The sequence below is a fragment of the Podarcis bocagei genome (genome assembly GCF_964188305.1).
Source record: "Podarcis bocagei genome assembly, chromosome: 3".
NCBI lineage: Eukaryota > Metazoa > Chordata > Lepidosauria > Squamata > Lacertidae > Podarcis > Podarcis bocagei.
The window spans coordinates 34,194,653-34,222,522 of record NC_138127.1 but is presented as its reverse complement, the minus strand read 5'-3'; the positions used below and the strand labels follow the sequence as shown (position 1 = coordinate 34,222,522).

The 27,870-nt window shown below is 40.5% G+C and overlaps 1 protein-coding gene across 3 annotated transcripts in view; it reads right to left on the bottom strand.

Moving 5' to 3' along the window:
* Nucleotides 1–587: 587 nt before the first annotated feature.
* Nucleotides 588–27,870, bottom strand: part of GRIK2 (glutamate ionotropic receptor kainate type subunit 2) — a 440,535-nt gene continuing 413,252 nt past the window's right edge. The window contains exons 16-18 of one of the 3 annotated variants that reach the window (XM_081186549.1): nucleotides 22,191–22,441; nucleotides 10,660–10,837; nucleotides 2,841–2,965 (exon numbers count right to left, since the gene is read on the bottom strand). In XM_081186549.1, coding sequence (XP_081042675.1) covers nucleotides 2,952–2,965; nucleotides 10,660–10,837; nucleotides 22,191–22,441 — 443 coding nt within the window. In that variant the 3' untranslated portion in view covers nucleotides 2,841–2,951. Of the gene's footprint in view, nucleotides 2,966–10,659; nucleotides 10,838–21,090; nucleotides 22,002–22,190; nucleotides 22,442–27,870 lie in introns of those variants that run through there. The other 2 variants (XM_081186550.1, XM_081186551.1) reach the window with 2 other exon arrangements.

Below are 27,870 nucleotides of genomic sequence, written 5' to 3'. Positions count from 1 at the left end.
CACAAAATGATGTGGATGTGCCTCCTCAAGCAATGAAGAAGAAAAAAGGCGCACACACCAGTCATTGCAGAGTTCATTCATGGGGAGAAGCTCTTTGACCTGATCCAGGTCTTATATGGGCTCCGTCTGGGAGCATTGGCAGACTCCTGAAAGACGATAAATGCCCAATGTGGCAATCTTTTAAGCATTTCTCTGTTGAAGCTATCCTCCTAGAACTGACAGTCGGACCACAAGTAAGTGATCTGAAAATATATCCATGGCTCTGATCCAAATCTACAACCTCAGACCTCCTCATTTGTGTCAATGGACTTATGCCTTACCTGCCTTTCACTTGAAGTGAATGTGTACCTTGAGGGCAACGGAGCTTTTGCTCATGCAAGTCCTCTCATGCCCACACAAGGAACAGCTGGAAAGGGGAGGCACCAAGATTGTTCTCATTCATTTCTGGAGGCTGGTTTGTTTGGGGGCATGTGCCCCTTGCAATGGTAACGTGAAACATTTTAACAGAGAAGGCTTTTGAATGCCAACTGTGCCTTGAATCCACAAATATTTCTGCTATCCACAGATGACTCATTGTTTATACAAAACAGTGTTTGGATTCTGTTTATTTAAAAAAGAAAAAAAGAGAGAAATGATATTTTTTCTGGAATAAAAAGCTATATTTATAAACTGTGGGTGTAGGCAAGTGTCCCTACATATCTCAACATTATACATTTTATTTTCAGGATACAAATTTACAATAAGACTAAGTTAAAATTATTAGGATGGTATCACATTTGACTGAGCACCGTAAGGGCAGCTGAAACATCTGTGTGTCTTTAAATGTCATTATCATAGGTGTAACTCCACTCCCCCCTCAAAAAAAAAAGGGCCATGGGGGTAATCATCAGGTGCTTCTCCTGTGTATGTCTTACTGAAATTAACAAAAGTTGCGCAGGACACATTGTGCAACTGGTATTCATTCCCAGAGGTCTAATACCCAATTGTTTAAAGGAAGAGTAGCAAAAGCATTGTGCGGTAGCTAGGCCCCAATCCTGAACACACTTTTTTGGATGCTAACATTCTTGCTTATAATAAAGATGGGAAATAAGTGAGTGTTGGCAGAACAAGATTCTAATACAAGTACCAGTTTTGATGGCACTGCACACACATTGCTCAAATCACACAGCATTCCCAAGCCACCCTACCCAGAAAACAACTAAAAACTGACAATTTTTTTTAAATGTGTGTGTGATTTGTTTTTGTTTTTTTAATGTTGTGCATTGGATTCAAACAGCAAACTGTGTGCACTTCAACTGTTATCACAATGTGGTCAAGAGGTCTGTGTCTTTCATCATTTACACACATCAGTTCATGACAGTATGTTATCAGGCTAGTGGAAACCAGGGGTGTGGTATAGTAAGCGGTATTGGTAGTGCACCTAGATTTTATATTATCTAACTTGAAAATAGTTCTCTTCTAAGATTCCCCCTTTTATTTTTTTACCTTGATAAAAATAGTTTTCACCAAACGTTGGTGGTGCGAACGCACTACCAGTCACTCTTGGCACCACACCCCTGACTGGAACGCAGGTTCTTGAGATTGTTGATTTAAAAAGTATTACAAAAAATTTCCATACAAAAACTATTTTCATAGAAATCTTGCATTTCCACAAATAAACCTGAACATTTTTTCCCCCTTGCTTTTCTGGGGGGAGGGAAAAAATTGTTCAAGGGTTTTGCTCATTTGAACACTGTTGACTGTATTGAGAAATGCAGTCCATTTCAAAGTCCTCCACATTCTGTCCTTTTTCTTTTTTAATTTTTAGACAACCCATCCTATTTCCACCAGTAGCGAGAATTCCACAGGCTCCAGTGAGTGCAATTCGAAGCAGGAACACGAGTTTTCCAAACCCTCTCAGGCATTTAAAAAAAGAAAGGGGGAAAGAAAACCCCACGCCTCCATTGTGTCTTTGCTTCACAGTTAGACAATGAAGAAATTGCTCAGAGACAAGCATCATAAGATACATCTTTCCTTTTAACTGGGGGAAACTTTGTGTATCATCTGAAGCACAGCCCACCTTCTTTGGGTTCTCTCACAACAGAGTTCCAGTATGGGTGAAATATTTAATTTTCTACTGCTTGACTTAAGAGTTTGTTTTTATTCAGGTCAGTGACACAAGAGACAGGTCAAGCATCATCGTCCATTCTTCTATTACCAGGTTTCCATTTTCGTTGCATTGATTTTCCCACTGAATAAGCTCGTATCAGCTAGCTGGAACAACATCATGTAGACATTGGCCAGCAAATATAAGATCTTCGGTGCTTGGCAGTACACAGCAGCCTCTTTTTCTCCCCGCTAGAGTGCTGAGTTACTATTTTTCACAGACTCCTCCGGTAGTTAGTTTCTTTAGCTGTTCATTCCTTCTCCAGCCCCTGGCGACGGATGAACTTCAAAAGGAGCCTGCTAGTTCTCACTGCGGCTGTGTTCGTAGCCAGCCATAAAACAAATAGAACCTTTCGTTCATTAAGGAATGGTGGAACTCATGACAAATGGTGGAATGCCCACCCCCACCCCTCCCCTCCCCTTATAAACTTGGTTGATCCGTGACGCTTGTGATTCGAGTCTGGCCTTTGCACCTGCTTAGATCACAGAGTCTCTAGTTCATAGACACAGCGGCATGAGGTAACTCATTTTATTTTTGAACAGCTTGCATATTTCCACAGGAAACATTCTCGCAAAAGTTGGTTTGGGGGGAAAAATAAAAAGGGGAAGGGGGAAAGACATCAGTTTGTGCTTGGGGTTGCTTGGCCTCCCAGCTCTATGCCATGGTTTCTTTACCTGGCAACCTTCTGTCATTAAATGTGTGCATGTTGATAACTTCTTCTGTTTTCACAATAACAGGAGCCTGTGGTTTGTGTTTTAACCGACGTTGACACTTCAGAGACATCCTCAGCTCCTCCACCATGGCACTACAGAAGGACCTCTACAGGGGAAGTTTGCAAAAGAACAAAAAAAAATGTGGAAAGAAAGTAAGAATTATTATTATTGTTGTTATTATTATTAATGCATTGATACTTCAATATCAAAATTAAAATGTGCTTCAGGACTTTTTACCATATGAATGAGAGAGGAATAGTAGAAAGGTGTCTCTCCCCATTAATTTCCACAAACCTTGTAAAGCATGCCCATTATTCTTATTTTTAGCTGAAGTTTGGGCCACCCATGTTTGTCCATGGCTTGGCAATATAGGCTTCTCCGTTCCATTAACAACCCAAGTCTATGGACCACAGTGAAAAAAATCTGGCCGTATCACCGAGAATCTTGGCTAATATGGTTTTGTCGGTTCACAAAAGATTCTATGCTGCTGCCATAATCTCATAACAAAATTGTCATCTTTTAAATATGTGTCTCATACATGTCAAGCTGTTCTGGCTTACTGAAAACCCTTTCTTTTGAAAGTAGTGTCTAATGATTAACACTGCATTAAAAAAAAAGTTATGTCAGAATAGATCATTCATACATGCATGTGGCTCACTTGATGACTTAATGATGTGATGACTGAATGAATCACAGCTGAATTATTTTATTTAAAATATTGTGTTTGAAATGTACAAGTGATCTCTCGGTCTGCCCCTCATACCCCGCAGTGAAAGCAACTCATCATCTGATATTGCAAGAATCACGAAGCAATGAGCATACAGGTTAGCCTCATTTGCTCTTTGAGAAATGCCTTCAAATTATGCTGTTTTGCGTTTCCAAAATAATATCCATTTATTCTTAATCAATTTCTAAGTCACAATGTTAATTCCATGTCAAGTGGTGCTAAGTTCATAGTAAACAATAGTAACAAGAAATTACAGTTGAACATAGATGCAGTGGTGCAGGAGATGGTCATCACACTTGTAAAAGCCAAATTAATTACAATATGCAACAGTATTTTGTGCTGAATTAATTTGATTTAAAATACTAAGGTATTTGTTTATAAAGGAAGTGAGTCAACTTAAGACTGAGAAGGAAGCAATAAGACACACCTATGTCAGACAGTTCATATCTGTTGTGTGTTGCTGGAAGCCTCATTGCAGAGCAGTAACAATTATATATTTTCCCTATTTCTGTATCCCAAACTACTGACCTAGAGCTCTAAGTACAAGATGACATGAGCAGTTAACTCTATTCTGTCCAAGATCCCTCCACACATTAGGCACACACTGAGCAAAGGGACTGAGGGACCTGCAGCTCATCACAGCCCATGACAAGCAAAGTGAAAAATATATGTGCTTGACACACTCATCCTTTACATTTTTCAGGTGTACACCACCTGGAGTTACCTTACGAATGCCACCTGAAAAACCTGTAATGCTTGAAGTGGTCCCTTTTGTTGGGGCTGAAGGGTATGAACCTCCATGTTCTCATTATACACTCAATCCTATTGTCAGACAAGCAGGTTTATAATACATTAGCACAGCCCAGTGCTCTGAAGAATCTTATACCATACTTTAGTCCTCTGCCAAAAATTTCTTCCTTTCAACTATTCTCCATCAATTAATGAGAAAAGAAACTACATTCTAAAATTACCAAAGGGCAGGAAGATTTTGATGAAATTATCATAGGTGGGCAGTTGTTGTTGTTGTTATACTTACCATACTTTTGAGCTGGCCAGGGGGTGATTATAAGTAACTTCCTTTAATTTGACAAATAAAATCATGATTGTCATGAAGTGACTGGTATCATGCAGTTCTACCCTTATCTTCCCCAGCTCTTGTGAGATGCATATCTTGAGAGAGACCCTGAGGCGAGTGACATGACCCATGACCTGACCCCATGCAAGCAGGAAACTGCTCTGGCAAACTAGAGAATATTCTGAGAGATCAGGAGGCTTGAGTCCAGAATAAGAGGGTAGTGTGGTCCTTCCCTCATGCTAGTTTTGATGTAGATCTATTGGAGGCCGCAATGTTTACCTGCAGAAGACAGCATGTAGGTAACTGTATGGTGCCTATATGTTTTCTTCATCAGGGCAATAATGGGTTGAGTGCAGAAGTGACAGCTCCACTAAGAAACAGCATAGGAGGAAAAGTTTAAACATGCCTTCCCCCAGAGCTGTTTCTCTGAGCCAGTTCAGTTTCCCTATGGCAGCGTTTGAACATTCAAACATTCGCGCACACTTTGAGCTTATCCACACTTCACTTGAGCCGCACCCAGAAAGCGTCGGCCCAAGCAGTTTTCCAGTTGTCCCATGCTTTCTAGGCACAGGTTTGAGAGGTTTTCCATTTCCCCAGCCAATTTCCCTGGGAAAACCCACTCTTTACCACTGAATTGGAGCAAAACCATTGTCGTTTGCTCTGATTCAGCAGTAAAGAGCAGGTTTTCCCAGGACCAGTGGAAGTGAGCCCTTACAAACATCTAGTTTGGTCCTAGGAAGAGGAAACTCTGCCAGAGAATCCTAGCCACACACCCATCCAGATAGAGACTCGGTTATGATTATAAAACCAAATTACCTAATATTAATCCTGCAATATTCATTTAAAAGAACATGAGAACCAAAAAATCCACAAATTATCAATTCACAGTTGTCTCAGTTATGCAATCTAAACCAAATTAATTTGCAAAGTAGTAGGCAAGCCTCTACTGAAATTTGGCAAAAACACCATTGAAGATGACATACAGGCTGCTGGAAAAGTCTAGAAGTCAAAATGTGGGGTATAAAGTTTAATTCATAGTAGAGCAGCGTTCCAGAACAGAACAAGCCAAGCTACATGTGGGAAGGAATGTTTGGATTTTGGAGAAGAGACATTTCCAGCGGTAACCAGAAGAGGCAGAGATCTATGCTTACAAAATCCAAGCTTCATCTACAGTACTAGATCATAAATATATAGCATGTTGAAGTATATTTTGTTATATACTTAGTCATGTGGCAACAAAAGCCATAGAATAAACCCACTTTCTTCGGAGCAAATGTTAACATTTGCGTCCCAACCCCACATGCAGCCAGGTAGTTTCATGTGCATGAACACTTGAAACTGTCCAAGTGCTTCGCCCGCACTTCCCCATTGTGTTCCATGTCACAGGAAGTTTTGAATATGATGGACTGTGAAGGTGGTGCCTGCTTGATGGAAGAAAGTGACACCGGTGCAGTATTCCACCTGAACACTGGAGCTTGGACTTGGAAGGTCTCAAATAAGAACATCCTAAAGTAACTATATGAGACTTCAACCCTAATCCAGGCACGGATCCCACTGAATTCAGCAGATCTTACTTCTGAGAAGACATGTTTAAGATTGCATGGAATAAGTATATAATTATACAAAGAAGCTATTATGGAAATAGCTTCTTTGTACAATTATATAGACAACGACAAACTAGCTACTGATCTATTACTCTTAGGAAACTACATATTTCTTAGATAATGATCATTATAGAGATATAGCTGGATCCTTAGGTGAATTAGTGCCAACAATGTTATACACAGAGTTTTGGCAATGGGGTATTATCTTAAAAACAAAAAAAAACGGCAAATTGTTTCATAGATCGAAAGCCACAAGCTGAAGATTACAAAGCGGAGCCTCCATTACCTTCCATTAACTGATTTTGCCTATCTACAGAATGAAATTTATTTTTTTATTAAAAAAACCCCACCACATTATGGTTAATATTCAGTACAGAAGCATAGAGAATGAGAATATATTTTCTGAAATATTTTATGAGACAGGCAACTTAAGACTATTTTTGGAGAAGATGTCTAACAATGTAATTGAATCTTTTTTGACAACTTCAATTTGCCTTTCAAACTGCATTATTGTTAGAATAACTCCGAAAGGTTGGCAGGTGGAGCATCAGAAATCTGTCTGTAACTTGAGCTTGGTGAATATGTACAATACTCCCCCTTCCATTTAGTCTAGATGAAATAACCTTTTGCCCTTTACTTCCCTTCTATACTACAATGAGGTTACAAGAAAACCAACCTTTATTGAATTTTGATAAGTGCTATAAAACAGCAACTGGCTTCCTGTTATGCTTCCAGAAAGTAAATGTTGCCTGAAAGTCACTCAAGATGTAATCAGATAGCAGATAATTTTAACATTCGTTGGCCATTAGCATGTTAAAATTGCTACAGTAAAATGAAGCGTTAGTCGTTCATTTATAATCAGCATAAAGGAGCTCGCACTAAAGTTTTAATCAGCAATATCAATGCATGCCCTTAGCCCACACACAGCTGGCCTGGTGCTCAGCTCTCTCTCTCTCTCTCTCTCTCTCTCTCTCTCTCTCTCTCTCTCCCCACACACACACACACAATGAAAGTGGTTTCCCTCTATCCGTCATTCTTTAACATCTCTACACAGGCAACAGTAGCCATAACAAGTGTGTCTTCTATGAAAAAGGAGAAATCTATGTTATTAAAGACTGGTAGCACCTGACTGGTAGCACCTCTCGAGACTGGGAGTCTTCCCCCTGTCCTACCTGGAGAATGAACCTGGGACCTTGTGCATGCAAAAAGCAGAGCTGTGCATGCTACCACTGAGCTGTGGCAGTCTGGTGCTGGAACAGAGTATCTTTACGTACTGGCATGCGTCCTTTAAAAGGAAGGGCAGGAAGGGGCCAGAGCAGATCAGGGAAAAGAGACGACTGCTTACACTTCTTGCCTGAGAGCATGCAAGGGGAAACATCCCCCAACAGCAGTTTGATCCTAGCTTGGATCTTTAGCTTGGATCTTTTAGATCCAAGGCCAGCACACTTCCCACTTCTCTGGTGACTGCTGAGCTAGAAAAGGCTAATATTTAAAAGAAGGGGAAGGTGGTGGATCTTGACATTTGCCGTGGTAGGTCTAACAGCACAAATGCAATGACTGCTACCAGGTATCGAATCCAGCATCTGTAGGGTAACATAAATCATTTTACAATTGGTGAAGGATCATCGGTCAAACTGATGGGAGAGTTACGCATCTCGTGTTACTATTCCCTTTCACTTGTTCCTGCAACTCCGTAGCCCTTGACTCCATGTCCTTCATTCCATTCCAGCCAAGAGCGTTGGCAATTCATATAGATTAGGTGTCAAGTTTTCATTGTTTTCCCTCCCTTTACAATGTACTCAAGTTGCTGCCCAATGAACTAGATTTTCTGGCACACCCGACTGTCTGGGAAACGTAATCTTCCCTATTCGTTGCAGTGTCATGGCAGCTCTGTACACACAGCAGGGATCATCTTATTCTTTCAAGTGGCTTTTTGAACATGTAGGAGAGCTGATGCACACCTAGCTGATACACACATACAATGGTTTTTACACGTCTCTCACGCTGAGTGAATGGGGAAGAGAAGTGACTTCATGCACCAAAACTGTGTGTGCATCTGATCCACACGTTCCACGAGTCACTTGATGGGTTAATAGCTACAGCTGAAAAAGTGGAGAGTGAATCATATGGACATACACAAATCAACAAATTTAATAATATTTGTAGTGTGTGTGTGTGTGTGTATTTTAGAGGGCTTATACCTTATACTTCTAAATTTAAAAACTGACTTTAATCCCATTTTTGTTTCCTTGCATTATCATTATTAAATATCTATGCCTTTTTTTGCCTCCAGTGATTAGTTGTGATTGGGCATTCCCACCAGTAAGTGTGCATCTCCAGTGCTGCATTTCCATCATTTAAAGTGCTTTACCAACTATATTCTACAGTGGTACCTCAGGTTAAGAACTTAATTCATTCTGGAGGTCCGTTCTTAACCTGAGGTACCACTTTAGCTAATGGGGCCTCCCACTGCCGCCGCACCACCAGCACGCAATTTCTGTTCTCATCCTGAAGCAAAGTTCTTAACCCAAGGTACTATTTCTGGGTTAGAAGATTCTGTAACCTGAAGTGTCTGTAACCCGAGGTACCACTGTATTTATTATTGCAAGTGTTAGATGCCACCTCAATGATTTCTATTGTGCCTTGTATATGATAAACAACATTAAGATATTTGTGCATTTTGCTTATATTATAAAGTAGAATTTCTAGTTCAACATTCACTTACAAAGAAAATTAGCAAAACACATATCTTGCCTAGTAGATATTACATGAAAGGGGGGAATCTAGCAAGGATTTCCCGTGCTTCTCTGTCTCTTGCTTTAATTCTGAATTGGCCTGCTATTATTTTCCCCCCTCTGGTTTTCTTAGAGAAACATATTCCAATTGTTTGCTCTGTTTAACATCTGTCTCCTCTTTACTTTGATGGAGTTCACACAAAATTGACTGTCAAAATCTAGTATGAATCTACAGGATTTGTTCAGAAGTTCATTACCTCCAGCCTTGCATGTCAGATATTATTTGAAGCCTTGTTAAAATTTCTTAACACAGTAATGGCAGTAATCCTGCAGCTTATAGCTGATGTTATGGGTCAATGTTCTAACATCTACCAGGACACGTCAATCAAAGTGCTTTTCATCTTCCTTCCTTCCTTTTTTTTCAAGTTGACTGGGAATAGATGTACAGTCCTGGCCTTAGCCTCCTTTCTAATCAGCTTCTACTTCCAAATACCATTTCCCCAAGGATATTTAATAGGGAGAGAGAGTTTGGAGCTGTCAGTCTAGGTCTTTAAACCCAAAGGCAGAAATGGACCCTAAGGCAATATTTAAATAGAAGATATACCATCTCTGATGTGAAGCATGGAATGTAAGGAAAAACTTGGCACGTGCAAGTGCCAAAAATTAGTTTTGCTTTGTAGGATATAGTAGGTTTGATAACTCCTGTATCTGTATCAGCTAGATTTATGTTTTAGAACACTGATGCCCATTTTCATAATGTCAGGTGATCTGACAGATGATTCTCTAAATGATTTACCAAATGTGGGAATTAGAAGCACTGAAAGAGCATATCTGGGAGCCAAAGAATGTGTTGCGTAGATGGACCCATCCTAAATTTCTAAACAATCAAAGACGTCACTTTCTATTCCAGCACTAACAATGAACCAAACAAATCTTCATGAGATATGGGCTGATACTCTTTTGGGCGTTTCAACTGTTTCACTTAAGGTTTTTCTTATCCCCTTGAAATTTGACTGTACTATGAGGCGAAGTAACTGAAAAAATTGACTACCCTCTTAATCCATATAATATTAATGGAAGAAACCCAACTCCACAACAAAATAGTTTTCCTACAGCAATGCCACAATGTTCAGGCCTGCAGATGGTTGACAACCTGGGGAAGCTGCAATGATCTTTGCCAAGAAGATGTAACAGGAGATTGATTCCTGACTAGTTCAGATAACTTTCTAGTTGTGTTTTAATGTGATTGTGGATCATTGGCTCATGACCTTCAGGGACGTATTCTAAGCTATCATTGGATATTCCAGAATGTTTTAGGACCCTTTTTCCTACACCCTGCCAAAGCTTTGCAAAGGAGAATAAGACACCACATCTCCTCCACTGGAAGATACTAGACCAATTCCTAGAGAACTATGTACATTAATTTTCTGGTCTGCCGGTTTCCAGTCTCTGTCTTTCTTTTACTAACAGTGTTATATGTGAGGAGGAGAGCTGTGGCAAGGAAACTTTGGATATACCTGGCATTTTCTGATGTCAACATTAGAGTGCAAGGCAGCTAAATTGATGCCATTAGTTGGTAAGATCCTCTTACTGACTGATGCACAAGGATTTGTCACTGCTGGACAACTTTTGATCAACTGAAGACCTTAGCTGACTCACCTGTAGATCTAGGTTGGGGTTGGTGGGACTGCACTTGTGTAGTTCCATTCTTCCCCCTCAGAGAGATCTCAGAGGATGATACTGGGCAATTGCTCACCTGCCCCGTGGTCTCTCTTTCATGCGGGATTCCACAAGGTTTCATTCTGTCATCTCTCCTTTCAACATGTATGTGAGGCCACTGGGGGAAGATAATGAAACAGTTTGGGCTGTGGTGCATCAGTGGGTAGAAGACACACAGCCCATCTTTTTTTTTCTCTCTCTCTTGACAAAGCAGAGTGATGAGGACACTAATGCTTCCAGGGCCATACATGCAGGTCAATCCAGAAAAGATGGAGATTAGACTGAACAAGTAAAAGACGATGTGGTGGTTATGGCAGTTTTCTTAGGTTCTGGATTAAACCTTTTTTTTTTCCTCTCTGAAGTTCTTCCATATTCTCAAGTGTGCTCCTGGCTGCATTAATGATGGGTAGTGTATTTTCTCTCAGGAAAGTGCCAAAGTCTTTCACATTCCACAAGGGCAACCATAAAGCCATTATGAAAATATAGCTAGATGTATGTGGTGGCAGAGTAATAAATAACAGAACAGTGTAAAAAAAACCAATTCTCTGTCTGCTTCAAGGTGCACATCTAAGAAAAGATTCCAGTTCACCCAGTGGGCCATGTTTTATCCCCATTTAAAGCAAGACTGAGAGAATATGAGATACGCCTGTAAAGGTTAAAGTCTTTTGTATCTTTAGATGTGTAGTGTGACAATTTATGGTGCTACTACTGAGCTTAATATTTTGCTAATTTGGGGGAGTGATGTTGAGAAATTCATAGACATTTATGGACTGTGTTGGACAGAGGCATTCTCTTTTGAAATGTAATGCTACAACGTGCTGAGAAACGTAAAAAAAATGTAAAAACCTTTCTTGGGAAATCCTACTTCACGTAAGAAGCTCTTCAGCAATATTTAGCTCTGTATAAGCAATGCCCGGTAGAGGGGCAATTCTGCACATACATAATTTTTTTAATGCTTGGCTCTTTCTGTGCCGCTAATGTAAACAGAGAAGCATATCTTGCGCTAGGGTTAAAAGCTCCTATGCTGCCTGCAAAATATTGGTATTTCACAGCATATATCAGCAGTCTATTTATGAACACTAAATTGCAATGCTATATAATAGGGGTCAATGTATCTTAAATCCATGATAGAGTTTTCTCATGTATGTTATAGATTAGGTTGGTAATATAAAACAAGGAAGCTTCATAGAATCTCTGCTCGTTTTATGTTGAGAACTGACTCTTTATCAATCAAGCCTTTATCAAGAGTCACTCTGCACACCATTGGAAAAGCCTCGCTAAGGAACCAGGCAGAAGGACCACCCACATATGATGTACTACTGTATGTGCAAGAGTGACAGTAACTTATGTTTTTAACTTGGTTTGTGGTACACCTGCTAAAGAGATTGCTGTAAGACAATGTAACACCCAATTCTGTTCTCAGAACAACAGTAAGCAACTTCTTTCTTTGCAGCTGCAGAGAATGTAGTCACATCTGAGACAGGAAACAGTACATTAAGCTGAAGTGAGTCCCCAGGAGGTTTAAAAGAATACAATTTGGTTTATTTATCAGACACTACGGAGCAAGCAGTTAGTTCAGTACTGAAAGTTACAATGGGAACAATAACAATACTTGGCATTTGTATAGCTCAAAACCCTTCATGTACTATATCTCAGAAGATTTTAACAGTACCATCATGTTACAGATGGGAGAAACAGTAGCTAGCCTAAGGTTATTCATTGAGTTCATGCCTGAGAATCTAAGATTTAGAGGACTTCATGCTCTTGACTAGGAACAATGCTCTTGCTCATACATATATTGAATGGATTTTCTGAACTGCAGTATGAAATAATTATTCTTATTCAGAAATAACTTTCCTGAAATATAAAATGAATGACAAGCAGACTTTGCTGCATTCCCCCCTCCCCCTAGTTCCATTCTTCAATATCCTTTTACTAATAAGGACAAGAAACCAAAAGCTGGAACTCCCAGAATTCCAATGACAATGAGTAGACCGTGCTCCCAGAGTTTGGTCACAACATGGATTTGTATAATTGCATTATGATCTCAGCAGTTTATTTTCAATTCCTTTTCTAATGATCCCTAACATGGAATTTGCCTTTATTTCACAGCTGCCACAAACTGTGTCAACATCATCATTATCAATCATCTACTACAACCTTAAGGTCTCATTCCTGGTCAGCTATCATCAGTTCAGACTCCACAAGCGTAAGTGAAATTAGGATTTTTCGCTCCATGTTCATCACTTTACAGTTGTTTACACTGCATTTGCTATTTTACTGCCCATTCACCCAGTTTGGAGAGATCGTTTTGAATAATTTGGTATTATCAGCAAACGTGATTATCCCACTGCTTACTCAATTCTAGATAAATTATGAAGAAGTTTAACAGCACAGGTCATAATACTAATTCTCAGGGGAACCCACTTTTTACATCTCTGCATTGGGAGAATGAACTGTTCTTTCCTTTCCTTTTCTTAACCTGTTAATGATCCATCAGAGGATCTTTCCTCTCACTCCATGACTGCTAAGCTTTCTCAAGCGTCCTTGATGAGGAACATTGTTGAAGGTTTTTGGAAGTCCAAGTACAATGTCACCAGGCTCACCTCTATCTAGATGCTTGTTGATACTCTCAAAGATCTCTGAAAGGTTAATGAAACATGACTTACCATTGAAGAAGCCATTCTGGTTCTGCTTCAGCAAGACCTTTTATATGCTTCCTAATTCTATCTTTGAAAATGCTTTTTGTCAGTTTTCCAGGAACAAATGTAAGCTAACTGGCCTCTAATTTGCTAGATTCCATCTGTATCCCTCCTTTTAAATTGCTTTATGTTGCTCACTTTCTAATCTTTTGGTATGGAAGCTGATCTTAGAGCCATATTTACATTTATTTATTTATTTTGTAGCATTAATATACTACATCACCCTTTTGTCTGACAGGGAATCAAGGCAATTTACCCTTTGAGTTCTTAAAGCGCTCTCAGATGGATACCAACTTGGACTTGGGGATTTCTCAAGTTTTAATTTGTCAGCAAGGGCTAGAACTTTGCCTTTAGTACCGTCTGTTTGCTCAGCTTCTCAGACCCCCCCCCTTCCTGTGTAAGTTAATTTGGGCCTTGGGATCTGCTCTCTATATTTTGCTGTATGTTTCTAACATGCTACTCAATGGGCACAGAAAGCAGATCATCTCTTCTTTCCCCAGGACAGTTCAATCTAGGTGTCCAAATGTGAACTTCTGCCTGGGTAAATCTATATTACATGAATAAAAGGCTATTATAGCCTAGTCTCGTACTAACCCTCACTTGCCCACACGTAGCAAGAAAGAATTACTCTGAGGCAACCAAGCTGAGAAGCATTTGTAATTGGGAATGAGAATTTTTAAAATCTCCTTTAGGCTGCCCAGTGTGCCACTGTCTAACATAGATATGGCTACAAGCAGGAATGAGGGGGGAAATTCAGTTCAGTTTGCATTTTAGTGTATTCTTAATTTGCAATTCCCCAAAAAGTATGCAAACAGAGACTCGCCTATCCTTTGAAATTTGCAATTCTTCTAATTTTTTGATGCAGTTCATCAACCAAAAAGTAAATGTGTATTTTAGGGGAAAGTGTGTGTAAAAGTGCATATATTATTGAAAACAAGTTGCAAAAATGCATTATATATGTTTTTCCAACATATACTAGGGGACATGGCTTGCCCAAATGTGTGTTTTAGCCAAAACTGCATACAAAAATATGTATATTCTGAGAAATAGGTACTGAAATGCTGTTTAATTCTTGTTGGTAAAATAAGAAGCTGAGAGAAACCAGAACTGACATACCTGTCTATCCTTATATGTGACTTAGCAGGCTAGATAATAATAATAATAAAAAATCTGTGGGTTAGTAGATTTTGTGGTCTTTTTTAAGGCTGAGAAAGCATGATTTCAATATTTGAAAAGCAGATTGCAAGGAGGGGTTGAACTGCTACACTAGTTAGGAAACTAGGTTGCTACTCCTTACTGGGAGGAAGAGGATAACAGGGAGATCAGGGCAGTGCAAATACACTGATAGGAATGCTGGATTGGCTCCACGGGTGCTGAGCTCCTCCCTGTTGCTTTGTTCCTCCTCCTCTCATTCCTGGTAAGCAACAGTGATTCACCTGCCTGGATGCTAGCACCTGACAAACCAAACCACTGCTGATATCTTACCTATTATTATGCTTTTATTGTGTCCTCCTTCAAGGAGCTCAAAGCATTGGGCATGTTTCCATTGCAAAGTAGCCTTGACTATTAGAGGATGTCTAACCCAAGGTAAGGGATGTGGGTGGTGCTGTGGTCTAAACCACAGAGCCTAAGGCTTGCCGATCAGAAGGTTGGTGGTTCGAATCCCCGCGACAGGCTGACCTCCCGTTGTTCGGTCCCTGTTCCTGCCAACCTAGCAGTTTGAAAGCACGTCAAACTGCAAATAGATAAATAGGTACTGCTCCGGCGAGAAGGTAAACGGTGTTTCTGTGCACTGCTCTGGTTCGCAAGAAGCGGCTTAGTCATGCTGGCCACATGACCCGGAAGCTGTACACTGGCTCCCTCGGCCAATAAAGTGAGATGAGCATTGCAACTCCAGAGTCGGCCACGACTGGACTTAACAGTCAGGGGTCCCTTTACCTTTAACCCAAGGTAACCCTTTCATTTCATGGCTGTGTAGAAATTTGAGCACCGCTCTCCTTGTCAAACACACAGCACCACACTGGCTCGCTGTGTTAAAAGTATGGCATCCACTTCTTTGTCATGCAGTTGTATGTGTGCTATGTAGGCGTTAATCCACACCACATCAAATCAGTTATATTAACAATAAACAGATTGGAAATTGTTTAACGTGGGTTTGGTTTCTCAAATTGCTTAGTCAATGGCCTCTAAGTGCCAACATAATGTTACAACCAAGGAACGGGTTGTTTGCTAACAGAAGCAATTATAAAATGCAAATGGCTCTGCACTTATTGCCAAGGTTGTCTTAGAAAACAAATGTCTGCTTAATAACGTGTCTCCAAGAAGATTACATAATTATGTGTTTGCATTATAAATGATAAGGCAAGAAGAAAATGTTGGGCTTTTTTTCTCTCTATATATACTGTATTTGCACTTGTTTGTCATCATGCTGACAAATGCATGTGTGGTAGGAGCAAGTGAGCAGGCAGACAGGTGGCCCAAACAGGCCTTCCTACTCTCCCCCTGTCACTGCCACCAGACTACCACCACCAAAAGGAAGCCTGCAGATGCAGACTTCTTCCTGGTGGTGGTGTGGCAGGTGTAATGATACAGGAAGCATCTAGAGGAACACAGCAATAGAAGGGAGGTTGTGGGATCTGGGTGACTGTGCATAGGGGAAGGGTGTTGGGTGAGATCTAAAGGGAGGTGAGTAGCAATGGGGTGGGATTGGGGGTAGGCAGGCTGGCAAGGAATGCAAAGAGGAGGAGTAGCCTCTTGTTGTTGTTTTTGAAGGGGTGAATGAACCAAATGTTTTAGGACATTGGCTTGGATCTGAAGTTGCTTCCAGTTGTGCAATGTGAGTTGCTGGTCTGCTCCTCCAGTCAGAGGTGCACAATACAGCACAAAGGAAGCCACCCACCTTGACTTCCAGTACATGTAGCTTGCATGGCCCTGACACCGTAATTTGTGGGTGTCCGGCCTCTTCATGCAGAATTCTGTCGGTGCTTGGGCACCCAGGGCCACAGGAAGTTGGCACCTATATCCTATGTTTGCTTTAAATCACAGTAAAATCTTCTGCTATTACTGTTCTGATGCCATTAAATGCTAGAATCCTGAACTAGAGATCTGCTAGGAAAGCAGTTTTTGTAGGGATCCCTTTCCAACAGAGTAGAGTGCAGCTACATTCCAGGGATATTGGTATCATAACCAGACCAAAACTTTAGAAAGGATATTCTGCTCATTTGCTTATACCTTCTTTGATCAGGGAATTTTGAGGGAAAGGTAAGGGGATTTAATTATATCCTAAAGGTCCTACCCACTAACTCCCCCAACTTAATTTGAAAGACCCTACAGATTTCTAAAAATAGTAACTACAGGGCAGCACAAAAGACAGGGACATAATTCCAAGATACAGTCTGAAGGCACACAAAGTTAACATGAGTTAAGTAGGTCTGGTCAGTGCCTGGATATGTGACTGCCTGGGCTCCACATGTTTGTCCCCTTGGGTATCATGATAGAAAAGATAAATGCTCAAAAATAATAATAAATAAGGAACTTCAGCCCCCCTCTAGCCCCCCTATAATTCAAGTACTGATCAAGGGAAAGCAAGCTTGGTTTGAGTACAACTTATATCAGAATTCAGTCTTTATCTGCAAACATTTGATACCTTCAGATCTGAGTGTTTACACTGATCTCCCAGTGAAATAAGACCCTGCTGAAACTTTTCAAACAAACAACCTAGAAACTATGTCACAGGTTGGCAGGTTCTCTCTGATCAAGTTAGGCTTGTCTTTTCTTTTTTTAAAAAGCATTAAAATAGACATTCCTTGCTGTCTAAAGAAAGCTGTTGTCAAAATGAACATCTAAAGTGTTCGTACTGATATTTGACTGCGCTTCTCACCCCAAATATTCCCCCCCATGATTTTCCTTCACTCAATAAAACCTGATGCAATAAATAAAAATATAACGATTCAGCTGTCACTTATTCAGTCTTTTATCATGCATATGTGGGCATGTTTTGTTTACTTCCTGAGCCAGACTATTTGCCTACAACTTATCATTAATGATGTTTTGTAATTTTGTAATGGTATATAGCAGAGCACAAAAATTATCCTATAGATTGCTGGTATGGTCCTCTGTGCCAGCACATAAGACTCTCCAGAACAGAATAAAGTGACAGAGGACCATAGATAGATATTTTAGAGCACACAAACAATACAAGCACCAGATCGGGGAAAAGTAAATTCATGTCATATCCTTCATAAGATTACTGACTTGTTTGATATATGCAGCTGCATATCATGTCATATTTGGCAAACATATTGGCACTGATGCCATACAATAATCATGATTTAAAGGAAAGGAGGTATTCCACAAGCTAATCACAATAATCTCATCCATGGCAACAACACTTGCACATTTTACACCTGTAGCGGCCAATACTAGTGCAAATCAGAAACCTATGGTAGCCTGTGGTAGCATGAATTGAATGTAGTACCAAGTGAAGTAGGCTGTTAAAGGCCTTTGTGAAAATGCAAAATAGCTTTCCTATTGTTGGTTCCTTTGGCCACCAGTAAGTGCAAGGACCCTCTCTTTCCATGTTCCTCAGCTCCCCTTCTGTTGGTAGCAAAAAATATTAGGATGCACTGGAGCTTGGAGAACTGCAAACACTGGTGACATGTTTGCATGTTTTCTAGGCTTAATTCATGCATCCACTGGCAAAATGACAAGTTGTTATATTTCTGATTAAATCAAACCCAGTCAACCTGCATCTTCAAGGGGAAAGTTTATAGATGCATAAAACCTGACTTGTAGTGATGACTGTTTCACTCACATGATAAGCCCACTGAGAACTAATGTTACATTGTTAGGCAAAAACTTGAGAATCAAGAAAGGGTCAGTGAAATGGTAGATGCAAAGTATTAACATCTACAACTCCATTCATAGTTCCTGTCTTTGAAACTGACTCCACATGGTGACCAAGACAGGGAAATATCTGCGTGTACTGGCTTATCAAATGGATATGCTTTCAGAATATTGTTTGATAAATCTAATGGGGTGTCCATAGCACTGTCTAGTCCTGTCGTATTGGATGAGTTTCAGTTACTAAGGCTCGAGGATGCAGACAAGATGTTTGGATCAGTCAAGGTGGACCCTTACCCTTCTTGTTTTCCTCACTTACTGGGGTCTGGGAAGGTCATGGACCTCCCAGTGGAACCTCATGGAAATATGATGCAGTTTCTGCACAGTCTTCAAGTCCCAAGTAGAGAACACTACAGTATCAAGTAATAATTATGCTCTGGAAGCTGATCTGTATGATGAGCCAACACACATAATATTTAAGCCACCACAAGGAGCCAGCTTTGATCTATCATCATTGGCTGCCACTGTGTGAGAAGCAGTCCGTGGCTAGAAGTACTCAGGCATGATCAAAGCACACTCTCCATTGATGAAATGACAAGGCTGAAATGGATATGCCACGTGTCAGTCATGAAATTTGAATAAAGTGGAAGCCAATAGACCAGGTAGAATCCCCCATTCTCTCAACCACATGCTCACACCACTAATCTCCATACAGAATAAATCAAACATCCACATCTGGGTGCAATGAAAACAGAGGGAAGAATTCACCAAGGTGCCTAATATCAGACGTGCTCAAACAATTCAAGGGAAATTTTAGTACAATGTCTAAACTGATTTGTAAGATTACACCACTGCAAGAGGCTGAAATTTTCCAACTTTGTATACTTTTCTGGATGCATCCAGAAGTCATCCTGTTCACAAAATGTTTCAAAATGTCAAGTAAGATGCATCTAAGCCATTTAAAATGCAATTTCATTAGGAGTACAAAACTCACAATAAAAATGATCCAACTTTATATATAAATTAAAGTTTGTTTGATTTTTAAAAAAGAATACAGACCAACTGATACAAAACATGCTGCCACTCATATCTGACACATTCATTTTTCTTTTTTTTAAAAAATGGATAAAGCCATTGTGATGTACATCAATTATTTAAAATAAACAGTCATTTTCTAAAATAAGAAATTGGTCTCAGTGATTAAAAGGAAAGCTGCAAAATTAGCTTGACAGAATTAATCATCCTACATGATTAGAGAGGAGCTGAATTTTTACTTAATAAATTCTTACTAAAGCACAGTTTAATGAAACACATACATGTTCAAAATAATCCTTAAGGAACTTGTGACCTCACCAAATCTTAAGGCTTAACATCAAAAATTCCTCTAACAATACATTATATTTTTAAAAAATAAGATATGTATTAATGCTGAAAGTAAATTGGGCTGGATCCTACGCACATTTACTTGTGCCAGTGAAATAAGCAGGGTTACGTCCCAAATAAATGTGGTCAGGATAGAGGTTACTCTGTGGGTGCTTCCAGAATCGGACCTTACATCATGAACAGGTTGCTCAGATTCATTTGTGTCTGTCTGGCATGGAATCATATAGAGTTGGAAGGGACCCTACCATGCAGGAATATGCAGCTGTCCCATACAGGGCTCAAACCTGCAACCCTTATGTTATCAGCACCATGCTGTAACCAAGTAAGCTTCCACACATTCTCATTTTTTCAGTCATAGATATGTATTGTTAGCCTGCTACTTGCCATCCAGACCAGTGAGTGGAGTTTGATAGAATGTATCTGGAGGTATCCCCTCTCCCCTACGTACCTCCTCTCCCTTGCCTTGTTATTCCTGTTCTGGGCATGCACAGATGTATTTGCATTGTTTGAATGCACCTTAACAAAAAAATCCAGGAAGTGAGCAAGAATAAATGTTACCAGCCTTATTTATCACGCTTCACAATGAGGAAGGTGAGGAGGTTTTTTGGGGGGAGGGGTTAATAATAATAATACTGTTTACCTAACCAAGTCTTACACAAAAGTGTTAAGAGGTTTTGAAAATGTCCTCTGCATTATATAATTATTGCTAATTATTATTAATTAGTATTAATAATTTATTATTCTCATTCCAATGTATTATTATCATCACCCCAATGTATGCTGCATGATGATAGTCTCTGAGGTAATTCATCCGCATGTACTTTGTGAAGACCTTGACTTAACAGCCCTTCCTAATGGTTATTGAAATTCAAGCTTGCCTTCCCCATGTGGTAATGAGTGGAGCAAGGGACACTTGATTCATTTGGATTGTTGGAAACAACATGGGTATATTGTGCATTAAATACCACCCACTGAAACAACCCCACCAATGTGATAAATAACCTCCTCCCCTCAAAAAATAATACTACAGTGGTACCTTGGTTCTCGAACTTAATTCGTTCCGGAAGTCCATTTGATTTCCGAAATGTTTGAAAACCAAGGCGCGGCTTCTGATTGGGGCAGGTGCCCCGGAAACAATAGCCGACAGCCACTTCAGATGTTCAACTTCCAAAAAACATTTGAAAACTGGAATACTTACTTCCAGGTTTTCAGTGTTTGGAATCCTAGGCGTTTGGGAACCAAGGCGTTTGAGAACCAAACTGTAATCAGCTCCCAAAACAGCCTTGACTTCTTGGTAGTGGGGCCATCTCCCTTCAGATGTCAAAGAGAAATAACTACATAAGACGTCTGAAGGCAGCCCTGTATTGGGAAGTTTGTAAGGCAGCCAGATGGGCGGGGTATTTTTTTTAAATTATTATTATTATTATTATTATTATTTGCATATATCAAATTATTTTTACTTATTAGATTTTCTATGGGAAGAAGACATCTGAATCAAATGTAAGTCAAAAAAAAATAGGGTGGGTTGGCATTCTGATGTCACGGTCTGGATTCTACAAAAAAAAAAAACTTGCATGCATGAGCAACGCTGATTTCACAATAAACTGCCATCTGGAAGCACCCTATATCAGTGCAAATTCAGAAGTCCCAAAACTATTAAAAATAGTTATGTATATTATCCATAGCATCTGAAAAAGGGGCAAAAATCTAAACACATAGAGTTCTTGGATTTACTACCAATTTGAATAAAAGTAATAGTTTTAAAAATAGGAATGTAAGGAAGTCACAAGCTCCTCAATTATGCATGACATATTTTCTCCAAGTTGTAAAAATGTATATTCAAAGTAAGGCATAAAAACAGATGACATAATTTAGCTCAGAGTTATATATTACATATATTCACATAAATATTATTAAAACATAAATTATATGGATGCTTATGTTTCAAAAAGTGGTCATCCATCCACTTGTTGATCCAGTATAGAGTAAGTTCAACATTCTGAGTTTTAAAACTGGAATGTGTCCGAGTTACAAGGTATAAAATCATAATCAGTAGTAAATCCTTCATATATTGATCTAAATGCTTTTCCAGATGCTACCACCATAAGTTTGAAGAGTAAACATCTTCCAGAAAGGACATATAGAAAGAAATTTTCTAGACTTCTGACTTTGGACTGAAAGCAGGTTGTGCCACTTAAAACCCAGATCTATCTGTAGAAGGTTAATTGTTTCCCATTACAGATTTCGCTTTCTTCTTCATCCATAAAATTAACTGCAGTGAACTTCCAGGAGCAAAAAGGTGTCTTTTTTCAAGCTTGAATAAGAGGAGAAATAGTCACTTGTCCTGAAAGCTGGCTACAATTAAAAATATTGAAGACAAATTAAAAGTTGTATAAAGATGACAGCTCCAGTGCTCATTCACTATGAACTTCAATGACGTGTGCTAGACTATTAAAGACATCAGAATGGCTTTTCAGTTGGTTGCCCAGAGGGCTACGAGTATATCATCATGGTAGAATTAATGGCGAAAAGGACAATATTTACCTTTTCCAACTGGGCATTTTTTTTGGATTTGTACAAAAACTCCCCCACTGCCACAAAGACGGAGAGAACCAATCCTGCTGCCAGTACGATGAAGATGCCACCAATGTTTTGTACTCCAAGGGCACTTGCATCCTTGCTCTCCTCTTCCGGGCAACCGTTGCCTCGCCACCACTTCTCCTTCATCATGTGGAGCTTGCCTTCTTCTTGCAGGTGGAGAATTGCGATGGTTATTTTGTCTCTGTAGGGGGACCCTGCAAGAGGGAACACACCGGTTAATGAGTCACACTTGCAAATCCTTCATCCTGTTTCATAGTTATAAGTGGGACCCTCCGACAAAATGTTGCTTTGGTATATTATTTATACCCCACCCATCTCGCTGGGTTCCCCCAGCCACTCTGGGCGGCTTCCAAGAAAACATTAAAATACAATAATTCATCGGATATTAAAAGCTTCCCTAAACAGGGCTGCCTTCATATGTCTTCTAAAAGTCAGATAGTTGTTAATTTCTTTGACATCTGATGGGAGGATGTTCCACAGGGCAGGCACCACTCTATTTCACCCCCATCCCCTAAAAACCCCTCCACAGTCAGCACTCAGTGACCACTGAGTATGGTCGGTCCTTGTTCTGTTGTGAGGGTTTTTTGGAGGGGGGCAAGTGGGATAGGATGGACACAATAATGCCCAATACCAGCTGCATTAAACTCTTGAATTTCTGCATTGGTTTCTATAGGCAACTATCACTTGTGTACTGAGGCCCCGTGACCACCCTGCTCCCTAAAGTGCAAATAACTAGACAACACATGGCATATTGGTTTGGGGATCAAAGGCAGGGGGAGAGAATGGCTAATGGCCATGCAAGCCGGGCATTTAAACTTCCCCTGGGCATGGCACCAAGGGATACAATTGTTCGGTTGGTCCTGCGACCAGGGGAATGCCCACTAACACCTGCTGCCATTGGCCCGGTTGTGGCAGGAAGACGATCTGGCCTGCAATAGGCTGGTATACCGGGGGGGCCTGGGGCCCGCCCACAAAGCCCCCCCTTTCAGTAATGGATGAACGAACTTCCGTATCTGGGGACATTTAAAGATAAGTTTACAGTTTGAACTAGGAAATGGCCTATTTAGACACTGAGATTTTATCATTCCCCCTTTTTATATTTATGTGCCTCTCCTTCCTCCTATCCCAGATAAAACCTTTCCATTTCTATACGGTTTCCCATTTCTGCCCCCTCTCTAACATGAATCGGTATTCTGTGGCCGATGGGCCACAAAATTTGGCTGTGGCTCTCTCTCTCACACACATTCCCTTTAATCTGCTGAAAACTCTCTCATGCATGAGTGTTGTTTTGGCTACATAAATGTGACCAATTCAAGACTTGAGTATATAGATTTGAAACTTGCCTACGTAATACTTGGCACCAAGGGATACTTTATTTTCATATAAATATTGCTACCCGCTGTTTCTTTCTATTCTTGACATGCGATATATCATAGGAATGGCATTCTTTGCCAATAAACTTGTAGGAGAACAGGTCTTAGGAACTCTTATCTGGAGCCTCAAGCACCCAGTAATGTGTAAAAAGAATGTCATCACTCTAAACTTCTCCCAATCCGACACTGTCGTCTGTCCTCCCCACCCCCTTTCCATAAAGACACTGCACTTTCTCAATTGGATTTTTCCTTGATTTGTTTCTTTCTCACAGTGCAGTATGAGGAAATTGGGCTGGCTTAAGGCATTTTGCTGCCTGAGACACAGAGAAGAGGGGATCTACCACTATTTCATGTATAGAAGGTGACCAGACTGGCGGCTGGATCTTATTTCATCAGTGGTGACAAAATAGCACCCTTCACTGAAATAAGGAGGGCAGGCTAGCTTAGGGGGCACGGAGCTGGCTGCACAGCACACACAGCTAAGTCCATTCACTACCTGCTGCCTTGCTCTGCCTAATAGTCAGGTGTTCCCAGTGTAGGTGTGTGCCCAAAGGCTTTTTAAATTGTGGCCTCTGCAATTCTATCAGCAAAGAGCGTTCTGCTACCTCAAGTCAGCATGCAATGCCAATCTTCCACCCCACCTCTTCCCATCTGACTAGTCTTGAAAGACCATTTATTATGTAGAGGGTTTGTTCTTAATTTTAATGAGATATTGTTGTTGAGGGCTTTTGGGCAGCAATGCCCTGAGAGTCGGCATTTTTACAAATTATATGAATTAATAATGTGAGCAAAGAAGGGTTTTATTTTTGGCAAAGCATAATCACTGACATAAGCACTTTTCATGCTGAGACTTTGTATGGAAGCAGCAATATTTGCTTAAAAACCCGTCATGTGACAGCAGGGCAGCAAGTATGCAGAGAGGTGGTCATCAACAGCCTCTAGTCACTCTGTAAAACCCAGCACTACCTACTCTCTATAAGCATTCAGGAACCCAGAGCACTTGTAACATTGTGAATCGAAGCTAAAGGTGGTTGTCTAAGGAGGCATAGGCAAACTCGACCCTCCAGATGTTTTGGGACTACAACTCCCATCATCCCTGATGACTGGTCCTGTTAGCTAGGGATGATGAGAGTTGTAGTCCCAAAACATCTGGAGGGCCGAGTTTGCCTATGCCTGGTCTAGGGGTTACAACTGCTACACGGGTTCATGTTTTGTCCCATGTTTAGGGAGAAAATGTGAAGTTCTACACTTAGGCAGGAAGAACCAGCTGCACAAATATGAGATGGGAGATACCTGGCTTTCCAGTAGCACATAGGAAAAGGATCTAGGGGTCTTAGTAGATCACAAGTTTAACCTGAGTCAACAGTGTGGTGCAGCACTTTGGGTTCAGTCAGTCAACCAGCTACAAATCTACCTAACAGTTACCTCATGCAGCCCAACTTTTAACAGCTTCTCTACAAGAATATCATGGGGGCCCTTGTCCAAAGCCTTACTGAATCAAGATACACTACATCCACAGCATTCCCCTGACCCACCAGGCTTGTAACTCCGTCAGAAAAGAAACAAGATTCGTCTGGCATGACTTGTTTTTGAGAAACTCACCACCCTGAAGCCAATACCAATTAATTAGATCATATACACCTTAATCCAAAAATTATTCTAAGAGCCGCTGAGATGAGTCAGTAACTAGTGTGCAGCACATTTAGCGCAAACATAGCATAACTGGCACACTCATGTCCATCGTAAGATCTAATTCCAGGCCATCTCTTCCCACACATGAACATGTGGTACTTCGACATAATCCCAGTATATACGTCAATATCTTTTCTAACTAGCTGCATCTCTCTAAGGATTCACACATAAATTTTTTCGAAGGTCTTCTAAGAACAATCTGCTGAATTAGGCCAATGGCCTGCTCATAGTAGCTATCCACATGCCTGTGGAAAGCCTGCAAGGAGGACATGAGCCCTCAAGAAGGACATGAGCACTCTGTCCACTTGCAATTTCAGCAACTGGTATTCAGAGGCATACTCCTGCTTTAACTCTGAGACACTAAGGATTGAACTCTGGACCTTTTACCTGCAAGACAGGTATGAGCTTGGAGAAGGACACAGTCCAAGGACATTTCTATTAGATTTTGTAGGGGTAGGGAACAGATGTTTTTACCCCCATCCGAACAACAGGTAAAAGGTATAAGATCTATGCTCTGTCCACAGGCTTTTCAGGCACAAAATCACATTTCTCGAATCACACACGTACACAAAGCATAATCCAGTGATAGGCAGTAGATACTAACAGAAGCCCCTTATTAGAATTATTTGCAAGGGTTGGCAGTTTTTCCATGGATAATATTTGAAAGATCTTGCAGAAACATTTCTAGAAATAATCTAGTAATGCAACAACATAGAAAGATTTACAATGCCATCAAATTTTCCCTAAAGTGAAAAGCAAATTAAACTAGGATAGATATAACTTGAAGTTATAAGAGTAGTGAAATGTTTTAGGGAGGTTTTTGCACATATCTAATGAGAGATATACCTACTGATGTATAACTAAGTGTCTCTTTCCTGCTCTGCATTTACTGATCTATTTTTAGGCATGTTCATGCTGATAGGAAACATGTTTTCTATGTTTGCAAAAGTCATAGCACACGCGATAAATAAGAATCAAAATGATGATAATCATGTAATTAGAGTCTAGCTAGCCAAGATTCTGACACAGAAGAACCAAATGGATCAGGAAGACCAGTGTGCAAACCTTGGGAGGTGCTGGATCTAGACCCAAGCTCTGGCTCAGAGTCAGACAGGAACCCTGCCAGCCAAGTGCCTCTTGAGCAGGAGCTCCAGAATCTGGGACTCCCAGAGACAACACCCCAAGTCTGAAAGATGCCATTACACCATAAGTCTTATGCTTTCTGTTCCTGGTGCCTTTTCACCAACACTGGCAGCGCTTCAGATGGGTGGTAGAAAGGCAATGGCGCCAGAGGGCATGTTTCAACTAAATTGTTGCATGTGCAGAATGAGGTTTGCTTGTACAATAGAATTGGCTTCCCCTCTCATTCACCCATGTACCCTACATCCTAAATCTGCTCTGGAGGGTGGGGAAAACCCAAGAGCAGGCTGGGGAGCATGTGGAGCGAGGAGGGAGGAAAGACCTGCTATGCTAGCAAACCTCATTACCCACATAAATACCCCACTTACAGCTATGCTGAAGTCCACCTAGAAGCTCTAAGCCACATGATTATTCCTTCCAAGTTATCCATGAATGGAGCAGGCATTCCTTTCACCACAGAGTTAAGACTGCGGGGGGAAGCAAGTGGCAGTGAGAGCACTAACCTTGCTTCCTTTCAGTAGTTCAAAGAGGACTGATGCAAGGCCACTATAGGCTCTTGTGCCCTTTCGTACCTTGGAAAAAGCATGAAGGCACAAATAGGGGATTGGGGTGGGAAAGAGAATTAAGTTTGGCTTTCAATGTAAACCGACCTAATTTGTGCTTCCTGAAACAGTAAGTAAACTGAAGCAATGCTAACATCTGAAATTCACACTACTCTCAATTTTGTGATGCAATTTTCCAACCAAATAATGTGTATAGAAACAGGTATAATAGCAGAAAGCATGCACAAATGTGTATTTGTTAAAATAACGTACAAAAGTGCATTATATTAGTGGAAATGGCATAAAGAAAAACATGGCTATTAGGTGAAGATCATACTAAACACTGACAAATTTTCCCAAGAGCAGTTTTTTGTTTTTGTTTCTTAAAAAAAAATGCAAACTGATAAGGGGATCTGAACTTTAGATTTTAAAAATGGGAAATTGAAAGTGAAAGATTTCCCTATCTGGGTGACACAAGGAGCCCATGGGGTAGTGTAGCTACACACACACACAGACCCGCTGCAGAGAATCGTCTTCCAACTTGAAGACACCAAAGAAAAGATGCACTAATCTTTGCTTCATATTCCAGGGCTCTTGCTGTCTACCTGGAAATGTCCAAGGCAACTTCCTCCCAGAGCTTGAGAAAGAGAACTGTCATTGTCCAGGAGTGGTTGTAGATCTCTGACAATGACAGTTCTCTTTCTCAAGCTCTGGGAGGAAGACCTTTCATTGCCTACAGACAGCCACCTAATCTTAAACAACTCCTAACCCACAATAATACTACAACCAGACTTAACACGGACACTGGCACCAGAGCCTGCAATAAACCCAGATGCCAACTTTGCTGCCACATACACCCGGACAACACCATTACTG